This window comes from Oculina patagonica, chromosome 3 (assembly GCF_052425735.1).
Source record: "Oculina patagonica isolate OP01 chromosome 3, crgOcupat, whole genome shotgun sequence".
NCBI classification, from domain to species: Eukaryota; Metazoa; Cnidaria; class Anthozoa; order Scleractinia; family Oculinidae; genus Oculina; species Oculina patagonica.
Genome location: NC_135760.1, coordinates 1,130,417 through 1,152,111, shown reverse-complemented (window position 1 = coordinate 1,152,111; position 21,695 = coordinate 1,130,417). Strand labels below are relative to the sequence as shown.

The following is a 21,695-nucleotide window of genomic DNA, read 5'->3' as shown; positions in this document are numbered from 1 at the left end:
ATTTGATGTTTGTAAAGCTAGCATTTTTGTCAATGTTGTCAGAAAAATGTCTTTTTTGGCCTTTATTTTACTTCTTGAGCTATTTCTTTGTAATACAACAAAAATAAAGATGCAAATGTGCCTATTAACACAAAAGTTCATTTTATTCTAATTCTGTTAAACTTATTTCTCATGTCATTAATCATTCATTATTTACTTCGCAGCTTTCTTCATTAAAATTAAAAAAATGCCTCTCGGTTTATTCTACGTAGAACAGAAACCACAACATCACAAAAAATTTATAAATTCACATCATTAAATTTTATTCTTGTCTGGCAGATAATGTTCAGGAATGTTGAATAATGTCATCATTTAGAATAATTGTCCTGAAGCATTAAAACCAATTCAACTTGTTAATATTTGTCTTTTTTTAGTAAAATGTCATGAAGACAAGTTAGTTTTACATCCTTTAAAACATTTATCACCTACTTCCTGCTGTACTGAATTATTCACTACATAAGCAGTGAAAATTGCACGTGCTCGGTGAAATACGCCAAATTTACCCAAAGCGAGGGAAGAGATCTAGACTGGCAAAATATTTTGATCTCGTTTACTCAGTTCACGCCAAAATTTAACCAAAGCGAGAGAACAGGTCGAGTCTTGTCAATTATTTTGATCTTGTTTGCTCAGTTCACACCTATTTGTTCAACCTTTCGAGTGAGCGAGGGTTACAACTTGATTCCACAAATGCGTGCGATCACTGTCATTCTTCAAGTCTGCCTTATATTGGGTAATTTCATTCAGCGAGTGGATCTTTCGGATCGTCATGGCGCAATAGGTAAGAACGTCAAGCAAAAATTCATGTATTAAACCATATATGAACTTAATTTTTCGTTGCGAATTAGCTCTGTTTCAGCGACAGTATCATAGCTAAAACGCTATTTCAAAATGACTGTGTTTTTAGCAAGTATTAATTATGAGTGTAGATCGATAACAAAAAGTTATATTTTTGTTATAGTATTAATACGGTGCCATTTCTATACGTATTTAAGGAATACAAATTGTTTGTGATAGTACCCATATTCGTCTCTTTTTAAAAAAATAAATTTTGCATTATCTTGCCGATAATTGCCATAATTGATAAAGAGGAAATGTTCATTATGTCGCGAGCGTGGGACAGAAAAAAATCTGATTCCCCAACGGGGATCAAACCCACAGCTACGACTTCAGGCCAATGACAATCTGCAATACCGAACGTTATATCAACAAGAACGTGTGCTGCACGAAGCATTCCAGCTCTTTTATAACCTTTACCAACGACATTTACCCGAATAATATTGTATAGTTTTTATATTATGATTTGATATTATTAGTGTGCACTATAACAGTAGTATTAGAAGACTAAAGTTAATTTCTTACTTATAAAATGTATATTTACCCCTACATTTCAGTGTTTTACTGCAAAGTGATAATAGACTATTCTATTATAATATAATTATTGTTATGGCCAGATACCGGTTGGGCGCTCAAACCGCTGATCTACGAAAGACTCGTGGTGAGCTTGGCCATTTTACTAGGTTGATATGTGATACACGCGCCCTTCCTACTGCTAGGACCAGCAATGTCGAAATCATCAAGTGTGTGATAAATAATAAAGATGGTAAATTTTCAGCTCGGTGATAAATAATAAAGATGAAATGTTCATTATGCTGCGTGGGACAAAGAAAACATTCTGAGTTCCCGATGGGAATCGAGCCCAAGGCCTCCCAGATACCAGTTTACCATCTTTATTATTTATTATTTATTACTTACGTGATGCCCTCGACATTGCTGATCCTAGCCGGCTACCAGCACAAAAGACGCGTGGCACATACCAACCTAGTAAAACGGCTCAGCTCACCGCGAGTCTTTCGTAGATCAGTGGTTAGTGCGCCCAACCGGTATCTGGGAGGCCACGTTTGTGACATGTACATAATGAACATTTCATATTTATCATTTATCAGCGAGTCAGCTTTAAGCTTACCATCTTGATTATTAATTACACAATTGCCATAATTTTACTTTATTTATGACCATAAAAATGATTAGCGCGCAGGAGTGCTTTCTTTGCCATGGCAGCTGCCAGCACAGAAACTTGTAACACTCTTAGTAGTACTTTGGAGATACATAAAAGGTTTACAAACAATTTAGTTTTTAAGCAAATGAAAAATCACCACAGCTAAAGCAGTTGAGAAAAGCAAACCTTAAAAAAAAATTCAGGCTTGAACGGGAATCGAACCCATGACCTCTGTGATACCAGTGCAGCGCTCTAACCAACTGAGCTATGAAGCCAACTGGGAGCTGGTCACTTGTGAGTTCGTAATATACCCGTCGATGGAGAAGATATGAAATGAATATATGTAATTCATATATTTGTACTGTGGATATACATTTTAAGCAAATGAAGGATCATCGCAGTAATGTACTCAACTTCAGCAGTTGAGAAAAGCAAGCCTGCAAAATATTCAGGCTTGAACGGAAATCGAACCCATGACCTCTGCGATACCAGTGCAGCGCTCTAACCAACTGAGCTATCAAGCCAACTGGGAGCTGGTCACTTGTGAGTTCGTAATATACCCGTCGATGGAGAAGATCCGTGAAATGAATACCGTAAAATTCCGGTTATAAGCCCCCCGCTTATAAGCCCCTCCCCCCCGGCCGGTTATAGGCCCACCAACCTGGAAACAAAAAAATAGATCCGGTTATAAGCCCCCCCCCCCCGGATATAAGCCCCCCTCTACCGGATGACAGTACTGAACAGGGCTAAATGTTGCTTTTTTGTGTGTTTTTAACTTAAAAACGTATTTCGATCAACACTCCCGAGGCTCGTTTCGAAACGTTTTTTTCCTTCCACTTATAAGCCCTCCCGAATATAAGCCCCTCCGCTTATAAGCCCACCCAAAAACCCTTACGAAGTTGTATAAGCCCAGGGCTTATAACCGGAATTCTACGGTATATGAAATTCATATATTTTGCTTAAGTTGAGTGCATTACTGGGATGATCTTTTATTTGCTTAAAATGTATATCCGCAGTACAAAGATATGATATTCATTTCAAAACAATTTACTGTTTTTCAGGTGTAGTGTATCACCCCAAAGATGAATCTATCGCCATAATGCTGAATGCAAGCGCTGATTCCATCAACAGAACTCTGACTTACTCACATCGCCTGAGTATTGATATAATATCGATCAAAGCTAACTCTGCAAAGGACTTGTTAATAATTGGTAATTAAAATTATCAGTTCATGTATGTAGTTTGAGTTGAGCGAGTGATAAGGCGAGCATTGATTCAGTCAGTGGCTCTATCAGTCAGTCAGTCAGTCAGTCAGTCAGTCAGTCAGTCAGTCAGTCAGTCAGTCAGTCAGTCAGTCAGTCAGTCAATCAGTCAGTCAGTCAGTCAACAGAGAAACTTGTCTAGTTACTTTCTATTTCTTCAGATGCACTATCACGTGGAAACTCTATTTTTCTCAGTCGAGTAGGAGTAGCAGCAGTAGCACCAACAGCAGCAGCAACAGTAATAGAAGTAGTAGTGGTACTGTAGTAGTAGTGGTAGTAGCAGTAGCAGTAGCAGTAGCAGTAGCAGTAGCAGTAGCAGTAGCAGTAGCAGTAGCAGTAGCAGTAGCAGTAGCAGTAGCAGTAGCAGTAGCAGTAGCAGTAGCAGTAGCAGTAGCAGTGGCAGTGGCAGTGGCAGTGGCAGTGGCAGTGGCAGTGGCAGTGGCCGTGGCAGTGGCAGTGGCAGTGGCAGTGGCAGTGGCAGTGGCAGTGGCAGTGGCAGTGGCAGTGGTGGTGGTGGTGGCAGTGGTGGTGGTGATATTAGTTAGTGGCAATGGTAGTGGCAGCAGCAGAAGCAGTACTAATACCAATGCTTTTGACTCCTTCTTAGAGAACTTAAGGAAGATGTCCTGTGCAATAGTAATCTTCGACTTATCATTTGGTGATCATTATTCGTTTGCATTTGCTGAAGTGCTGAGTATCCCATTACTAAGCTTCAAGCCTGTTGTACAAGACTTGGCAAACGAATACTTCTACTCAGCACTGCCATCTTACGAGACGTACGCACGCGCGATAGTGGATGTGTTGGACTTCTGTATTGGCAAAGAAAGCACTCCAAGAGAACAAGTGGCCATTTTGTTTGAAGGTAACGTATATGGGTAAATGCCTTCAACCAGAAGTTAAAGTAGGTATCGACGAAAACAAATCAGTGTGAAGTATCAGTTCCTTGGGCATTACTTGAAAGGGAAAGATGGATCTAAACGCATATGAAAAAGCCATAGCTTCATTACAAACAAACATGCATATGTCTTCCGAGATTAACTTAAAAAACCGTTCAGTATAACTGACTGTTTCAACCTTCCCCAATTTGTGCCCATCCGTATCTTCTTTTGTATTTGTTGTGTTGTTAAATTTGCTAAAAACGTAACCGTTTTTGCTGTTAGATTACATGCAAGATGGAATCAATAGGCCACGCACTTCTTCTCGGTTCCTGCACGGTCGGCCCAATCTGTAAACCATGGCCAATTGCGCGGATGTAGGGAGAAGACTCGTAAGACTCAGACCTTTTTCGATTGAATTGTTGGCTTATTACAATGGTATTTTGTGTTCTTTCAGCAGTCCGAGCTGCTTTTGGTAGCCAATAACCATAAAAGGCTTGGTATATGGCCTAAGCAATCAGAACAAGTTAAAGTTTAAACACTGGAGCTTGGACATCCAGTGAAGTTATCAGTGAAATAGCTTTTTAAACAAAGTATTATCATTATAAAAAATATGACTTGGATTTTTTTTTTCAGATAAATACTCCACGATAGCAACAAAGGTGTATTCAATAGCCCGTGAAATGGAAAAATTTAAAGTCGACGCTATTCCTGAATTGGAAATGAACGACAAGAGCAAATTTCAACGTGCACTTGAAGTTCTACCTAAAGTTGGAGCAAACTACGTTTTGGTCATTTGTGAACCAGAAAATCTGGCCACCATCTTGGAAAAGGTATGTCTTATGCTTAAGTCATACAGGATTCTTGACTGTTGAACAAAACTGATTATCGCCGTAATGTTGGAGATTTATTCTAACCGGTGCAAACAAAAATGGGAAAGTATTTAAAAGTGTTTAAGAAATTAGATGATATTTCTACAAAAATAACTCGCTTAGATACTGGGGCAAACATGCGACGTTATGCAAATTGGCGGCAATTAAGCTGTTTTGATTTTTTACAACAAATTTTCATGCCACTTGTCAATCGATTAATGAAGTTAAACTAGTTCCCATAAAAAAGGTAACTCCCCTCCGGAAAAGGACGTTTTCGTGAATGACTAAGGTCGTTTTTTGGATTGATTTGATTTAATTTTTCTCTAAATCAACTTTAATGTCGGATTAAGCCAACTTGCGTGGCATAAGTTTCTTATTTCTAGTAGGTTTTCTATCAAAATTAGTCAATTAATTAGATAAAAGGTTTAAAGTAAGTGATTACTTTCTATTTTAGTCACTACAGCTCGGAGCTATGAACAAAGATTCAAGATGGTTTACTCTTAATATGGTATGAAGACGACCTTTTACGTTTTGCGACCTTTTGTTAAGTAAAAGTCTTGGATGACAAGGACTGAAGGACATTGATGTGAAATATAATGCGAAACATATATTTTTAACAAACTAATCGTTCAGTAAAAGATGCAACTTTAGAGGAAGCTTGCCGCACCGTATACATAACATAGGTCCTGTTTCCAGGCCCTATATATATTTAGAGGATGATCCTAGTACAAGGATTACCCTAGCACTATGATCATCCGAACGTGACTCCAAACACGCGATTATAGAACTGTCGTTTAGGTATTTAAAAAGGTCCTTTAAAATATCTTGAACGATGTCCCACCAAACGTTCGTTTAATTAAAGTAATATATATTTTAAGGGGTTATTCAAGTAAAAAGTTTTGAAAATAGATGTGGCTATGTGAAAGGGCTACCATTTTCTATGGAAGGTACATCAAAGGGTTACCTCTTCTTTCAAAAAAGGTGCGGTGCCTTTCCATATAATTTTTTTCCCTTCCGAGCCTGTGATGCGCAAAACATGTATGTCAAAACAAAAGTAAGCACGGTGGGAACAGATTTTCATTTGCCTGGCCTTAAATGTGTTTGCTACTCTTATTTCTACACAGGATTTAAATGGAAATTTATCAAAGAAATGTTTTAAGGGACTTGTAGGCCTCCAGGTCAACCTAACGCATCCTGACAAAGCAAAGAGAATGAAGAAAAAATACGAGAATGAGAGAAAGCAAATATCAGAGGTGACTTGATTTGGAATTGGAATTATAAGATATATAAACACATGTTTATATATCTTGTAACCGTATATCCCTATATAACTTTTATTAGTTAAACATTAACCCACACTGTATTATCCTAATTCAAATTTTAGAGCCGTTATTTTCCTTAGATTATAGTACTGGCCCTGAAGAAGACTAGCTCTGTTAGCTGAAATATTGGCAAATAAATTCTGCCCTCCTGCTGTTGTACCAGCCTTGCACTTATTAGCACTTAGCTATAGAGTGATGTCTGGTACGAGCATTTCTTGAACAAGAGATCCGGCAGCAGACAGGCCAAGCAGTTTTCTTCTTCGTTGCGTGGTCCCCTGCATCCAAACTGTTTTTAGCAGAGCACGTTCCACGAATTGCGTTTAACCAATCATAGAGCTCATTTAAGTTGCTCGGAAATAACTGTTATTATAGTACTGGTTGACCAGTTGATAATTCCTGGGAGTTCACGAAACTACGACGCCCACGTGCACGTCGAGGACAACGGTTTGTCTATCAGTGTTAATACTATCCTTCGCTGAATCTATCAGTGTCAATACTATCCCGCACTGAATCTGCAAATTCAGAATTCCAAATATATACGTTGATGGTGATATACAAATTCGGATAATTCGATGTCGGGGTTCATGTTCCCATCAACGCAAAATTCGATCACTTCACATTGATGTTTTAAGGATGGCTAAAATGTAACACTCGTAGAAAGCCATTTTCCACCTTTTGATTTGAGACATTCTTGTTTTCGTCGTCGTGGTGTTTTTGCGTAAACTCCCTAATGATGTCACTCAGTTGCAACTCTGTGAACTTAAAATTTACGTTATAAATTTGTCTCCAAGATCACGTACGCGTTGGTTAATGATACCCTCTATGCTGTCAAGGAAGCTTTTGAACAGCCCAATGTGGAAAAGATCTTGAAGTACAAACTAATCAAGAATTGCTTTGAGCCTGGAAGGAGATCAACCTCAAGTGCAAAATCACTGCTTAACACTCTCAACGAAAAAGTAGGTTTAATATTTAGAATAGAGCAGTTTTCACTTGAGTGTCGAAAGTAAATTGCGTTTGCTTTGGTTTTGCATTACTATGCTTGTGATGGCTTTCTCGCGCCACTTTCTCAGCCCATCAGACTACCAACCTCGTACTCGCTCCTTTTCCCCCTTCTGCCAGCTACATGTATTTCTTCGAGTTGTGTTCCTGATGTCTTTCCTTTGTGATTGGACAGAGTATTACTTTGGTTTTGGTTTTACGACACTCATTGAAACTGCTCTATAATGTTTGACTTCATTCGTTCTTTGGTTCAGGTTCTTCCGTCGATTCCCACTTTACCTTGCATAGTAACCTCAGCGAAGACAAAAGTTGAATCATGCACTCATGGATTCGGTCGTGGTCACGGGAAGGCCCTGAATGCCTCACATATATCACACATTTTATTTTTTTTTATATCAGTAGCTGTTAAGGAATGATCTGGCTGACTCAGATGTCGCCGTCTAGCTAGGGTCTCTGTGAGTTTAACTGGCAAATGGCACACGACCACAAATTAATTCTGCAACATAACAAAGGACCATTTAAAGAAAAAAACTGTGTACTTTTCGTTCTTAAAATCCTTGTTGATTACTGCAAAATAGCCCTAAAGGACAGCTGAGAAACGACGCCAACGACAGGTCACGTGACTTCTCCCGATTCGGAGATCTTACTTTGACGAGTTAAGAAAATCTTTTATTTTGAGACACTCTTATAAAGCGTAATGATTTTAAAAAAGTAATCGTCCCGTCAAAAGGTACACATTTAATACAATAAGGAACCAATCAAGTTACCTTAACCTGGCAAAGTATAGGTAAAAAAAGTGATACCTGCAAGATTACTAAGCCTGGCCTTGACAATGACAAGTCTAATTGCTGAAAGCCAATTAGACAGTAAGGCATTTAAGTTATAACACTTTCTGTTTTCAGGTTAAGTTTAATGGAATTTCAGGATTAGTAGCCTTTGGTAACGAAACGAAAAGCAGGCTTGTGGAGAGGCTGGACATTACGAACGTACAGGAACAAGAGGACCAAAATGGAAATAGAGAGTCCGTGTTAGTGAATGTAAGTGACTGCAGCTGAATCAGTCTGTGTATAGGGAGGGTTCCCTACCTCTTTGCAAAATGGAATCACGTAAAAATATTTGGCTTTTCACGTGTCACGAATAATTCTAAAAATGTTTTTACGTTCATGCACAAGTCATGGCGATCCAGCCCCTCATGATCAGTGGCGGATCTAGGGAATGGGCCCATGCCCCCACCCCTTTTAAATTCATCACCCCATTAATTTTAAGTTGGTGGAGAAAAGCTTTATATACTGGCCCTTCTGTTATCTTAAGCGCGGGGTGGAATGCTTCCATACTTCATGAGAAGGCAGGAACCGTCACCGCACTAACTGAAATGCGAAAATATCAACACACGCTAAATGTGAATGTTTACGCATACATTTATCTAATCTGTGCACGTGGTAGAATAAGTGACCACCTAAAGGTCGGCATGCCGGTTATTTAAGCCGGTATGATAATTTATTTGGGTAGGTTGGTCACTGGAACGCAAATAACGAAAAAACAGCCAACAAGCCAGTTCAACTTAACAGCCTGGAAGATGCCATCGATTGGACTGGGGACTACTGGGAGGAGTTACAGTGCTTAGTAAATACGAAGAAAAACAAGAAAAAGCCTTTGGAGGGACGGGAGCTAAAAGTTGTCACTATTGAGGTAAATGTCCGATTTTATCGCGAGATGCAGTACTGGTAATCGGTAATAACTACGATAATAGAGATGGCCGTTTTCATACAAGAGATTGATATGATTTATCAACTCAGACAAGTGGCCTTTGTCATACTAGCCTTTATATAGCAGCCTATTTTACACTAGAGGCGAATGGTGTCGTTTTGATCCTGACTCCATCAAGTAGCTTCTCTGACGATGAGACTGCCAGAACTTGACTAGTCTTGGAGGAGTTCAGTCTCAAACAAGTTATCCTTCTCAAATTACTTCCTTGTCTTGCGTAAAAATGAACAAATATAATTTAAGACGAAATTACTTCATCCCTCTGATCATCGAGGTTTAATTTAGGTAAAATGGCACTTTATAAATGGCTCACCAAAACCAACTTACTGAAAAGCAACTAACAAACCACAAAAGTAAGCAACTTACAAACCACAAAAGTAATCTACAATTTGTTCCAAATTTATCTTTAACTGTAAAACGCCCTCTAAAAAATGGATTCTTGTCTAGGATTCACCATTTTGTATAAAAATAGCGAACCAAACTGAGGGGAAGCCGCAATTCGAAGGATTCAGCATCGACCTTCTTGAGGCAATTAAGAGCAAAATGGGTTTCACATACACGCTTACAACTTCCAAAGATGGAAAAATGGGTTCCAAGGACAAATATGGAAATTGGAATGGACTGATAGAATATATCGTCAACAAGGTATGAGCACACTGATCAGATTATGTGTACGCTCTGAAAAACTAACAATAATACTGTCGCACTCATTGAAACTAGGGAAGAGAGTTAAGTTGTCCAACTCTCATGAGCCAATAGTGGTTATTTTGGGCAGCCATGCACTTTATTTTATTTTTCTTTGTATTGTAAATTTAATTTAATTTAGTGTGCAAATAAAAAGTGTTGTTGTTGAATAAACTCATGATCAAAATCCGCCATGCTGGAGGGCAAGCTACTCGCTGGGACATTCAAAACAAGTGAAAGCCAAGCATGAATGATTGAAGTCGCTTTATTTTGGATGTCACTGTGCATAGCTTTCCCTCCAGCAAGGTGTTGTTTTGCACCGTGTAACCGTTACACAACTCTGACAAACATATTATATTCATTTTTTATCTTGCTGTGGGATTAACATGTTAACTTTGCGGCTTTAACCATTTTATCGTTATCTTTGATCATTGCAGTATTGCTTTAAACAGGGATTTTGGAATTCATCTTCTGTTCTCTACTTTTAGAAAGCTCACGTTGCCATAGGCGCGATCACTATCTCAGCTGCAAGGGAGCTCGATGTCGACTTTAGTAAACCCTTCATGGACTTTAAAGTCAGTTTGTTGATGCAGAAGCCGAAGAAAGAAGATGTGAACCTGTTTGTATTTTTGCAGCCCTTTGAAAGAGATGTTTGGCTTTCTACTGTTGCCGTCGTAAGTAATATTCTTAAAGGAATCTAGTCTTGAGATGGTCACGTTTCGCGCTGAATGTCGTTCCCAGAAGATTCGCTTTAAGTGGCCACAGAAAACCAGTAACGAGTTATTCCCATGGAACGAAACTGGTTTAAAAGTATCGAAAAAGTAGAAGGATGTGGTCGTTCTCTTGCTCGTTTCTTTTTAATCTTAGTAAGGTCCTGTTCCGAGTCCCGACCACTACCCTTTATAGCCCTTGATTCTTAAACCCATCGGTGTTTTTGACCAAGCACCAATGTACAGATGTAGAAATATTTACCTAGTTCCTAAATGAACGCGGTCTATATTTCTGTAACAAGACCGATAACAAGCTCGGTCAACAAGAATTTCTTTATTTTTCCAACATTACTGAAATAAGGTTGCTAAAAATTAAATGGCAAGTACGTGGAGACGGGTCCTGGGGAAATTGCGAGTGGTCCAAATGAAAAAGACATGTACAGGATCACTTCTTTAACCAATCATTTTGATGGTTCAGCAGTTAATATATATGGACCGTGTGTAGAGCAGAAAAATAACCGCTTCTGTCTTTTCTTGTTACCAGGTAATAGGTATCACTTTACTCATCTTCTGCTTGGATCACTTCAGTCCCAGTGGCTACCGTGCGACAGCGGCCAGATCTGGAGAAGGAGACGGGGACGAACTCAATTTGTTTAACAGTCTGTGGTTCGCAGCTGGCTCCATTCTGCAGCAAGGTGCTGACAACACCCCCAGGTCTGCCTCTGGAAGGGTGTTGGCTGGAGCTTTCTGGTTTTTCACGCTGATTTTGATTTCCACTTACACTGCCAACTTGGCGGCGTATTTCACAGGTAATGTCATAACACATTAAAGGAGGAAGTGGAAGTCTTAAATCCACGACTGATCAATCAATCAATCAATTAATCGATCGATCAATTTATTTAAGTCATTCGCGGGACGAGTTCCGTGACTGTAGAAGAACTCTTCAGAGCAGCTGCACAATTATTAAATTAAATATTAAGCAAAATGAAATCACTGACAACTGAAATGGAGTATTCGGGAAACCAATTACAAAATCGAGGCCATCTTGAAGTTATTGAGTGTTAACTAATTGTTTAAGTCTGCTGCGGCCAGTGCTACCAATTCAAAAGCCACTTTCAGTTTATGCACCTTAATAGCTTAAGTGTCATGCCAAAAAAAGAAACTAGGATACAGTCGAATCGATCCCGATCGATAACTCGAACGCTCAATGACTCAAATATTCCGCTAACTCGAACCATTTTCATTTTCCCTCCAATCCGGGTCATTTTCTTGCTAATTTTACCCTCGCTTACTTGAACCCCCGATAACTCGAACCTTTTCCGTTTTCCCTTGAAGATTCGAGGTATCGGGATTCAACTGTTATAAAAACACTTCGCTTTTTGGCCCACCAAGGCGAAGACGCTCATTGCATTCTCTGCTTTAATTTATTTTAAGCCAAAAACACAAAAAGCACTATCAACTCTTTGGAAGACTTGGCCAAGCAGAAAGAGATTAAATATGGCGTGTTAAACGGAGGATCTTTGTACACCTTCTTTAGCCAGTCGGAGGTGGAGACCTATCAAACCATGTTCCATACAATGAAAACTGGCAACACATTTGTCAACTCGACGAAAGAGGGCGTGGAAACAGTGAGAAAAGGTGGCTTTGCATACTTGACGGACGGACCGTACCTAGACTATTACAACAGAAGAAATCCATGCAATACGATGATGCTGGAGAATTTACTGGAGGCCAAGAGTTATGGTATTGCACTGCAACGAAATTCAGAACTGACCAACCAATTTTCTGTCGCAATACTTAAGGTAATTATAAGTGGCGTGATTGGCTTGAGATACGTAGCTCTGTACATGTGGAAACAAGACAATGTTCTGGGTGTTACTTCCGTGAAGGAAATATAAAGTTTTATCTCCTTTTTTTCTAAAAGGTTATGAAGGAAAGAAATTAAAACAGCTGCCTTTTGGTTGTAATTTTGATTTTGGTTATTATTGTACTGATGCACTTGCACTTTGTACAGTTCAGTTCTGTTATTTAGATTCTCCCAATTATATGAGAACACGTATAACCTATTCCAATCAGATTTAGCTTTTAGCTTTCTACTAATTTTAAAGCAACGGATCGGACAAAACAAGCTGTAGCTCGAAACACGAGAATGGCAAAAGCCCTGTAGTTTCACATGAAGAGAGTAGTAACAAGTTGAGGCGTACAATTCATAGGACTAAATATAATGACGCAAGAAGATAATAATACAGCGACCATCTAAACGATGTGGTTGGTTCAAAAGTTTCAAATTTTTGTTGAAAGTCTAGTAACAGTTTGCATTGCATTTGACAGCTGCGGCAGTTTTGGCGGGCAAAAGCCTGCGCACCGTACGTTTTCAGGACTGCTGTGAGAGCCAATTGGTAAGAGAAGAAATTGCTCTGCATGTTGCACAAGTAGGCTTAAATACTATTATCTCTTGTTTCTTAGCTTCGCGAGGAAGGTATCGTGGACAAGCTTCGAAAGAAATGGTGGGAACAACGCAGTGAGTGCCCAGACCCCAAGGCTGAAGCAAGCAGCACACCCATGAGTATCTCATTGGATCACATGACTGGTGTATTCATTGTTCTGGCAGGAGGAATTGTGGTGTCGGTTGTGTTCCTGTTGGTTGAAAGGAGATGTAATAACCTAAGAGATGAAGTCATCAAGAGCGGGGTGAGACAATGGCTTTTCATTTTCTTTTCTTTTTTTCTTGGGGGAGGGGAGGAGGGGGGGGGGGGGGGTTTAAGCAATTCTTAAAAATTTATGTCGTGACGAAGCTTCTCGTTCAAGGGGCTTTGTCACGGATTTTACCAGATTTTTGAACAGTACAAATTTATATTTGTGTCTAGGAACCTAAAAATTAATGGTCCATTCTTATTGCTAGTTGCTATATTAGAGCACTGAAACTGTTAACAAGCGTCTTTCGCTGCTGATGGCTCGGATGAAAATTGTTTGCAATTAATTTGAAAAGTGAAGGCTTTAAAACTTTTAAAGTTGTTTTCGCGTGTATTTAAAAATCGATAATTATAGCCGTTGCTTGATTTCTATCCACAAATTAAGGTTATACCTTCGTTTAGATGTTCATGGGTTAGGTTGCCTACCACTAATTTCAGAACAATTTAGACCAAAAATATGCGAAATCGCTAAAACCATCCTTGTTCCGTTTGAAGGCTTTACGTTCCATCTTGCTGATTTAGCCACCCCAGTAACTAACTGTCATTTAATCTTATCCTTGAAAGTGAAGTAAACTTACTGTGTTTCTTTATAGTCGATGACGAGTGTTAAAGAGCAGATGGACCAACCGACTGTGATGACTCAAGTCAACCACAGGCCCCTGTCAGACCATGGGTTCGATACCAAAACCTTCAATAACATCGACAATCGCAGGACCATGGACGTGAAAGACGGGGCCCGAGCAAGAGACAGCCTGAACGTTCCCAGAATGCAAACCAGGCTTCCAAATGTTTATGCAGGGGCACCAGAAAGCAACCTGTGACTGGATACAACCAGAAGTGTAGCAGCTCTCGAAAGCTTGTAATTCTACTGGGCCTCTAACGTAGCAGTGAATTGCTATTTTTTTTTTTTTTGGGGGGGGGGGGGGGGGGGTTAGGAGCATTGTTCCTGTTGTTTGTTCTATTGTTCTCTCTAACGGTAGCGAACCATTTATGTGTAACCTTGAGGAAGCTGCTACCCGATCCAATACAACGTCCCGATTAATGAGAACCAGTCGAGGTTTTGGTGGCCAGTTAGCTCCACTGTATATAATATAAAAATATATATATAATAAATAAAATTAAATATATTAAATTAAGTTATTCCACTAAGTTTAAAGAAAAAAGAATGAAAACCTATTTCCTTTAGCAACTCACCCTTGCCAACCAAGCCTTGCAAACGTCTGCAACTTTGACGTAACAGGCCAGGTCTCGGAATATCCTTTAATAATATTTAGCTTACCAGCGCTAGCAAGGTTCACAAGAGCATGGTCGAGTTAAGCGTATTCGTCATCCTATTTGAGCTTTACAATTAATGTGCTTTTACCCCCCCAAAAATAGTTAACTTTGAACAATGAATTTGAACAGGGGAGAAAGTTGTAAATAGTTAAGAAATTTTCGGTGTAACATTTCCACCCGAAAAAAAAATGAGACATTTTGGAATACCAGAAACTTTCACTGAAGTCAGTGTTTCTGACGGAATGGCTATTGTTAACTAGAGTCGTTACACCATGTATATAGTTGAAATAAAGTTAAAAAGCTAAGTACAGAAAAATCAGTTGCTTGCGTGAAATAAGGTTTTGTATGCTATTTATGTATTTGATTATTCGTGTTTTGGCTTCCGGGAGGTGAACATCCGGGACACAGTCAACGTGCTTCATGAATCAAGTTGTTTAGCACCACGAACTTTTTAACTTACGATCAGGCTTTCTTTTTTTTCGACGTGAGAAAAATAACGCCTGATCGCAGGTTACTAACTTTTAAGCCAAGTTTTATTTTTAAATTTTCTCTCGTCCACCTACTTAGTTGTTACGCAAAATGGCGTCGATTTAACTGCAGTTTACGTTTTTTCTAGACCTTTATCATCTTTGTGAGGCCTATATTTTCCCTGCTGAAAATTAATTACCGTATTTTCTCGATTAAACGCCGGACCCTGATTAAACGCCGGCCTCGTATAAACGCCGGGTCAAAATTGCTAGTTATTAAATAAATGCCGCGGGCGTTTGTTCGAGGTCCCGGCGTTTATTTGAGGTCAAGCTAACAAGTAAAAATATTCTGTTTGTCACAAATCTGTATTGCAACATAAACTATTCAATCCGTATTAGTGCACCTTTGGGAAATTACCACCTTTGGATACCCAGCCACCCAGGGACACTTTTTCGGGGCAGAACGAAGAGAAAAATCAGTCCTCCCGCCTTGACAAACTGCCCCTTGGTCTCGAAGATCGGTAACAATAAATCAATCTGAAAAGTTTGCAGAAAATTGCTGATTAAACGCCGGCTTCAAATTAACGCCGGGTTCACGAAGCCAAGTTTGAAATAATCGCCGGGGGCGTTTATTTGAGAAAATACGGTAAGACCTTTCAAATTTATTGTATAATAATAAAGAGGCTATGTGGCAACACAGACATTTTAGCCCAAAAAGATGTGTAATTTTTTATGCCTTGCAAACGGAGCTCAGCGATGACAAGAGGGGGATTGCACAACCAAAAGGCTAAAGGTGATTTCCAGTCTTTACTAATGGTCACTTTCTGCAATAGAGACGGAAACATATCTTGCAATAGAGAAAGTACCGAAAGGCGACAACCACCAAGAAACGATCAGGAAAAATCATATGTTGATGTGTACAAACTAGGTGTCATGAAACATGATACACTCATCATAAAAGATCCGGAATTGAGGTTAACGAGTGGAGGGGAAAGAGGGTAAATGAGAAGCGCAAATTCATTTTCACTGCCTGAGATACTAACAGGTAGCCATTCTTCAGGTGTAGGAATCCCACTTCCTCCCTTCTCTTTTCCCACCCCTGACCCCTACCCTCTCAACTCCCAGGTTCTCCCCCCCTCCCACTTTTTCCCCCTACTGTAGCATGGGTTTGCCAGCCCCGTAAGGAGATGCTTGTCATTTGTCTGTTGTCTCTTAATTACTCCCAGGGTTCCCCACAAAATTAATTTGCTGCCAGTTCCTATTTTATACCTCGTGGAGGATGGTTCTTGCCTTGCAAGATATGTAACGTCTAATGACATGTAATTGTAAATGTACAACAAAAAGTTACCACATTGACAAAATATATCAAGATACTGACAAGTTTTAAAATATAGTAACAATTTATTTAGATGAAAACCAATTGACATTCTTTCAAGAAAGCTAACAGAGGAAATTTCCACTCACATAAGGTACACCAAATTCATTTTACAGATGTGACACAAACTTAAGAAAAGAACCAAAGTTTGAAATTTTTACAAAGTGTTATCAAGCCTGCTAGAAAGATTTACATGTAATTGTTAGTAATAAATGAATGAAAACAGCAATTTTGAAATCTTTTCTCTGTGGTAAAAAACATCAGAGTTAACATCTAAGTCCATTTGTATTCTTTTTGATGTTTCAAATACAGGTGTATGTAGCTTTTCATTCCCATGTTCCAGATTACTTTTTCCCTTCAACACTTTCTCTCAGTCTGTTCACAACAGCTTGTTTCTCTTGTACTTGTTTTTCAAGCTCAGCAACTCGTGCTTCCTAATAAAATGAAATAAATATGAGTGTCACTCATCTACGTTAAAGGGCGGCGGCCAGTGTCACGAGAAGTCTTCTAAGTTTTTTTCTAATTCTTTTTTTTGTGTGTAAAAACAACATGACTTGTAATGCTAGAACGTGAGGGTAAACTCATGATCAACAAAGTAACCTTTTTAAAAATAACAGAAAGGCATACATTCATTCTCCAAGATGGAGGCTAATTTACATGTATGGATTTTAGGTGCAGACCCAGACCAATTACCACTGTTCCATGGAAACTGGTCAATATCTTCTTCAAGTAGTGGGCTTGGTCATTTTATATTTCGAACTGTCAGGTGAACAATGAAACCTTTGATTGTGAATGAATTAAGGGATGTCAATAGGGGGGTGAAGAATGGTAAAATCCAAACTCATCATATTTCAAGGACCATTCTATACCTCTTCAATTGGGTAGCAAGATGCAAGTCTTTGCAAGTGCTTCATTGCAGTTACACTGCTGGTATTGCACCTTTAAAATTGCACTGGACACCCTTAAATCTGCTTCTGGAATAAAGCATTAATTTTGGGGGTAAAGCCTCAAAAATTTCAACAGGCTTTATCTTTATCCCTTTCCTAAGCAACCATCTTCTGTAAGCGATCACAAAGGCTTGGCATTTGGATGGACGCTTACCAGAGGGTTTTGACTATAAATTATTGCAGTTTTCAGTGATATACTGTACAAATTTGAAATTCAAAATTGAACTAGCCTGCGAACAGGCTTTCCAACAGGCTGCAGGCTTTCCGGAATGATCGGACGGATGACGCGAGACCTCAAGAAGGAAAGCCTGCATGCATCTCTCAGGATATCGAGTGTTTGCGTTCAAATTTCGGAGGCAATGTGCTGATTGGTGGATTTTAATTATGCATGAGATAGTCATAGTTTTTCATTTCTGGTAGAGACAAAAATCAACTGTCATGGTAAATAAAGCCGGTAAATTTGCAGTTCTATGTTAAATTTGGTCTTTCGGCCTTATTTGCTTCTGACTTCTATCTGAGGGGCACTGTTTTATTTGGAGGCATTATGTATTGAATAGAGCCATAAGATTGTGGCCAAGGAAGTGTCTAGAAGTTATTAGTCCGTGCTGTGTGGTTTCCCATTTGTAGAGTTAAATGACACCTCAAAATCTGTACTCTGCCACATGTTGTGCTACATGTAGTTCAGTTTGTTTTGGCTCAATTCTATTTGCAAGATATGCTTAAAGCTCGGGCTCTCTTCTTTTTGTTGTTTGGCTGTACAGAGTTTTTTTGGAGTTTCTCCATGAGACACGGTGCTTGCGGGCGAGCGAGTGCCAAAATTTCATGTCTACTATTATTTGTTTACCTCAGTTTTGAATTTGACTTATGGCGAGTGTAATTTGTTCAAATGTGACAGTTGACAAGCTAAGCAATCTTCGTGCAGGCTTTCCCTTTTCATTTTGCCCCGCTGGTCGAGTGCTCCAGAAAGCCTGTTCGCAGGCTAAAATTGAACTAACGATTGCATTTGCGCTGCCATCAATCATAATTATGGCAATAGCCAACAAACCATGAAAAACAGAATCAAACAAAATGTATCAAAATTCACCAATCCCAGCCAACAGATGTGACCTTTTGACCTGGTTAAAGTGACCTTTTGTTTCCCAAGAGGTCCGCTAAGATAATTGACATCAGCAAAAAGTCTAAACCATTGGTAAGGGAAAGAATTTCAGAGTTTACATATCATGGAAAACCGCAATAAAATGGTTTCCACTTAACATTCTAGCAATAAAGGCGAAAATGGAGCGATTTTACAATACCGAGCCACTTATTTACATATCTCTAAACGCTTTAAGAACGAAGCATAGAAGAAACAAAAGGAACCATTCAAATTCAATGAGATGCAAATTAGTGGCCCGGTATTCTACAGTTTAGCCAAATGGTTTAGAATTTGATCGCAGGGGCATTTACAGAAATGAATTACAGCTGTTTCCGATCACACGCGCCCTCCAACGACATTTTTCTTGTTTGAAAAATGAGTTTTGATGGATGTCAATCATTCGCTTCCATCGCCAAACACATCGACGACGATGCAAAGCCTCCCATGTAACTTTTGTTTACAGTTATAAACGTCAGTTATGAGCAGTTGACTTCGAAAGACTGAACGGACCCAACGTAGCGAAATAAACTTACTGGCCGGTTTAAGGCCGGCTAAAATATTTTCCGAAAGACGGCTTGTATAAATGTAGAAGACGAAAGCTTGGCTAATGTACCGAATACTTGCTGCCGGGAGTTTTGAACACTGAGGGTTCAATTCCGAGCCATCTTCATTCCAGTGTCATTTCAGTTTGGTTGATTTAGTCTTCAAAATACCCAGACATAACTTTAAGAAATTTGGTCAGAAAGTTGAGCCCGTTTCGTGTTCAAAACTGCCGGCCGCAATATAAATTAACCAAGCTTAGGTTTTCAACATTCCAAGCCGTCTTTCGGAAAATATTTGAGCCGGCCGTAAACCGGCCAGTAAGCTTATTTCACTATGTTCGTTCCGTTAAGTCTTTCGAAATCATAACTGCTCATAACTCTTTCATGTAAAAGTTACATGTAAGGCTGTGCGTCGTCTTGTCGATGTGTTTGGCGATGGACCGGCGAATTGAAACTGGCGCGAGGAAGCGATTATTGTCGTGGAAACGGATGATTGACGTCCATCAAAACTCACGTTTCAAACAAGAGAAAAAAGTTGTTGGAGGGCGCGTGTGATCGGAAACAGCTGTAAAGTAATATGTTTTAAGTAGTATACAAAATGTTACTACCATTTTTGAGCGACCGTGAAAGGCAAACTTTTTTCCGCGTTTTTTCAAGGGTAAAACATTCAAGTTTGACTAGACAAACCGTCGCGTTTTTCAACTGAACCAATTAACGTTTGGAGCATCAACATGTCAAGTTTGACAGCTCCGCCGGTGTGTTTCTGCACATGAAACAATGGTTTTGAAAACTTTTGCGTCGACATTATTTTTTTTATCATTTTTTTTTACATTTCTGGCAATTGTTGTGACAGCGATCAGCGATTGTTTATTTTATTTTTTTTGAGAGTATTTTTTACGTTAAACAACGTTAAATGGTTTACTTGTAAAACGCGACAGTTTGTCTAGACAAACTTGAATGTTTTACATGTGAGAAAATGCAGAAAAAAGTTTGCCTTTCAAGGTCGCTCGAAAATAGTAGTACGGTGCTATAAGTAGATTTTTGGTAATTAATTTTTGCTTTTATTGCTCGAGCTTTCAGCGGAATCCGTGTTAATATTATTAAACTTAAACGTGCAGCACGACAAAATTTAATATAATGTACACAAATGTTAGGCTATATGAACATACCCTGGCTTCAATATCCCAATTGTCACGCACGTAAACACCTAAGCCTCCTCCAGCAGCAGCTCCGAACAGAATTATACTGACTACCACACTTTTCCGTCTTAATAATTCGAACATGGCTCCTTTCTACGGCAAAACTCCCCCTTCGATATGACTTCTCAACTCTGCCCACTTCTCTGGAAACCAAGATGGCGATTACATTCTACTTCATGTAACGGAACTCATCGAGTCTCCAGGAAGAAACACCGCTGACCAGGCGAAATCGTTCCCAGGGACCACTCCGCTTTCAAGATGGCGGCGAGGTTGTCTCGTAACCCAGCCTGTTAGAGCCCGTTATATTAGAGGGGGAAGCGTGGAAGGTAGCCTGAGCGCCCCTAAAAACGACTGCGCGGAGGGCTAGGTGGTAGTGGGTCTAGATCATGGAACTTTATTCCGCGATTAAGAAGAATAAAGAAGAAGAATAATAATCCCCTGTCAGGGGAATCCAAGGGCGTAGACCTGAGGAAACTTTTGAAAATTTGAGCTCCCATAAATGCCATTTCCTACATTTTGAGTCATTACATTTTTAATACTTAATACAAAGGGGGGCAACAACCAAAGAATTATTTGAAATGTTAAGGTGGAGTTGGAAACACAGAGGAAAGCCTTGAAATGCATTTTAGTTTTAGTTAATCGGATTATTTTATTAGAAATCTCACCGTTTATTTTTACAACACAAGCTGTCAAAGGAACGACATTTTTTTTATTATTTTATTTTATTTTTATTTATTGCTCACACAAAGGTTACATGACCTACTTAACTTGGTTTCCCTATTCTTCTAAGTTTTTAAAATAATTACGATTCATTTGTATTTTAAGCGCTCTTTTTCATATTTTTATTATGTAGTCACAGAAGTACATGATCTAGATTATGTACTTCTGGTAGTCATAATTAACGCAGGGCCCCTGGCCTGTTGATATCAGCCAAGTTACGATTGAGCCACTTTACCTAAATAAAGTTTGACCTGCTTAGACATGACTCGACTTCGTCTCGTGGCATATCCACTGAGATTCACTGAGCCTGGGGCGATAAATTGTTAAATATTCCACTTTAAAAACACAAACAGCCAGGTTTGAAAACGGGTATAGATTTAAAAAGTCAGCTCTGAAATCAGGGTCAGGATTAAAAAATATCGGTTGCACCTCTTCCCCACCCCCCAACAAAAACCCCCAAAGGTTACGCTCCGCGGATACCATCTTTTGATGTTAATAGTGGTGTTAACGTTTTTTAAATGTTTATCAAAAAAAGTAACACCAGTATAGTTATAAAGGCGACGGTATTGTTGTGAGCTATAATTTCGAAAAAGTATATTTCATTATTTGTACAGCTCACAATGAGTCATCGCCTTAATAGACCTTAACAAGCTGAACATGGTAAACGTCTGCGGCATTATTGGTTCGAATTCTAGAAAAGGTATTGGAGGGAAGATCCATGACTCTAGACGCGAAGGTTCTGTTAGGGTACGAGAATGGTGAAGAGCCAGTTTAAGAAAATAAAAAATACGAATCGTTTGAAGCCACACCCAGTAAAAG

General features: G+C 39.2%; 1 protein-coding gene, 1 long non-coding RNA gene and 1 other non-coding gene across 3 annotated transcripts; 1 reads left to right on the top strand and 2 right to left on the bottom strand.

Annotated features, from left to right (window-relative positions):
• Positions 1–552: 552 nt before the first annotated feature.
• Positions 553–14,105, top strand: LOC144645534 (glutamate receptor 2-like). The gene is made up of 15 exons (XM_078505112.1): positions 553–817; positions 3,097–3,246; positions 3,905–4,159; positions 4,809–5,005; positions 5,499–5,552; positions 6,169–6,297; positions 7,158–7,322; positions 8,268–8,402; positions 8,875–9,054; positions 9,577–9,774; positions 10,302–10,487; positions 11,068–11,332; positions 11,958–12,325; positions 12,990–13,214; positions 13,810–14,105. The coding sequence occupies exons 1-15, from the start codon at positions 727–729 to the stop codon at positions 14,035–14,037; spliced, it is 2,826 nt and encodes a 941-aa protein (XP_078361238.1). The 5' UTR covers positions 553–726; the 3' UTR covers positions 14,038–14,105.
• Trnat-ggu (transfer RNA threonine (anticodon GGU)) lies at positions 2,486–2,559 on the bottom strand. Its single transcript has one exon. It is a non-coding gene; the product is annotated as a tRNA-Thr (tRNA).
• A 2,234-nt stretch (positions 14,106–16,339) lies between the features above and the next one.
• LOC144645533 (uncharacterized) lies at positions 16,340–20,323 on the bottom strand. The gene is made up of 2 exons (XR_013569303.1): positions 20,127–20,323; positions 16,340–16,767 (listed from the first exon to the last, which is right to left on the bottom strand). It is a non-coding gene; the product is annotated as an uncharacterized LOC144645533 (long non-coding RNA).
• Positions 20,324–21,695: the final 1,372 nt, after the last annotated feature.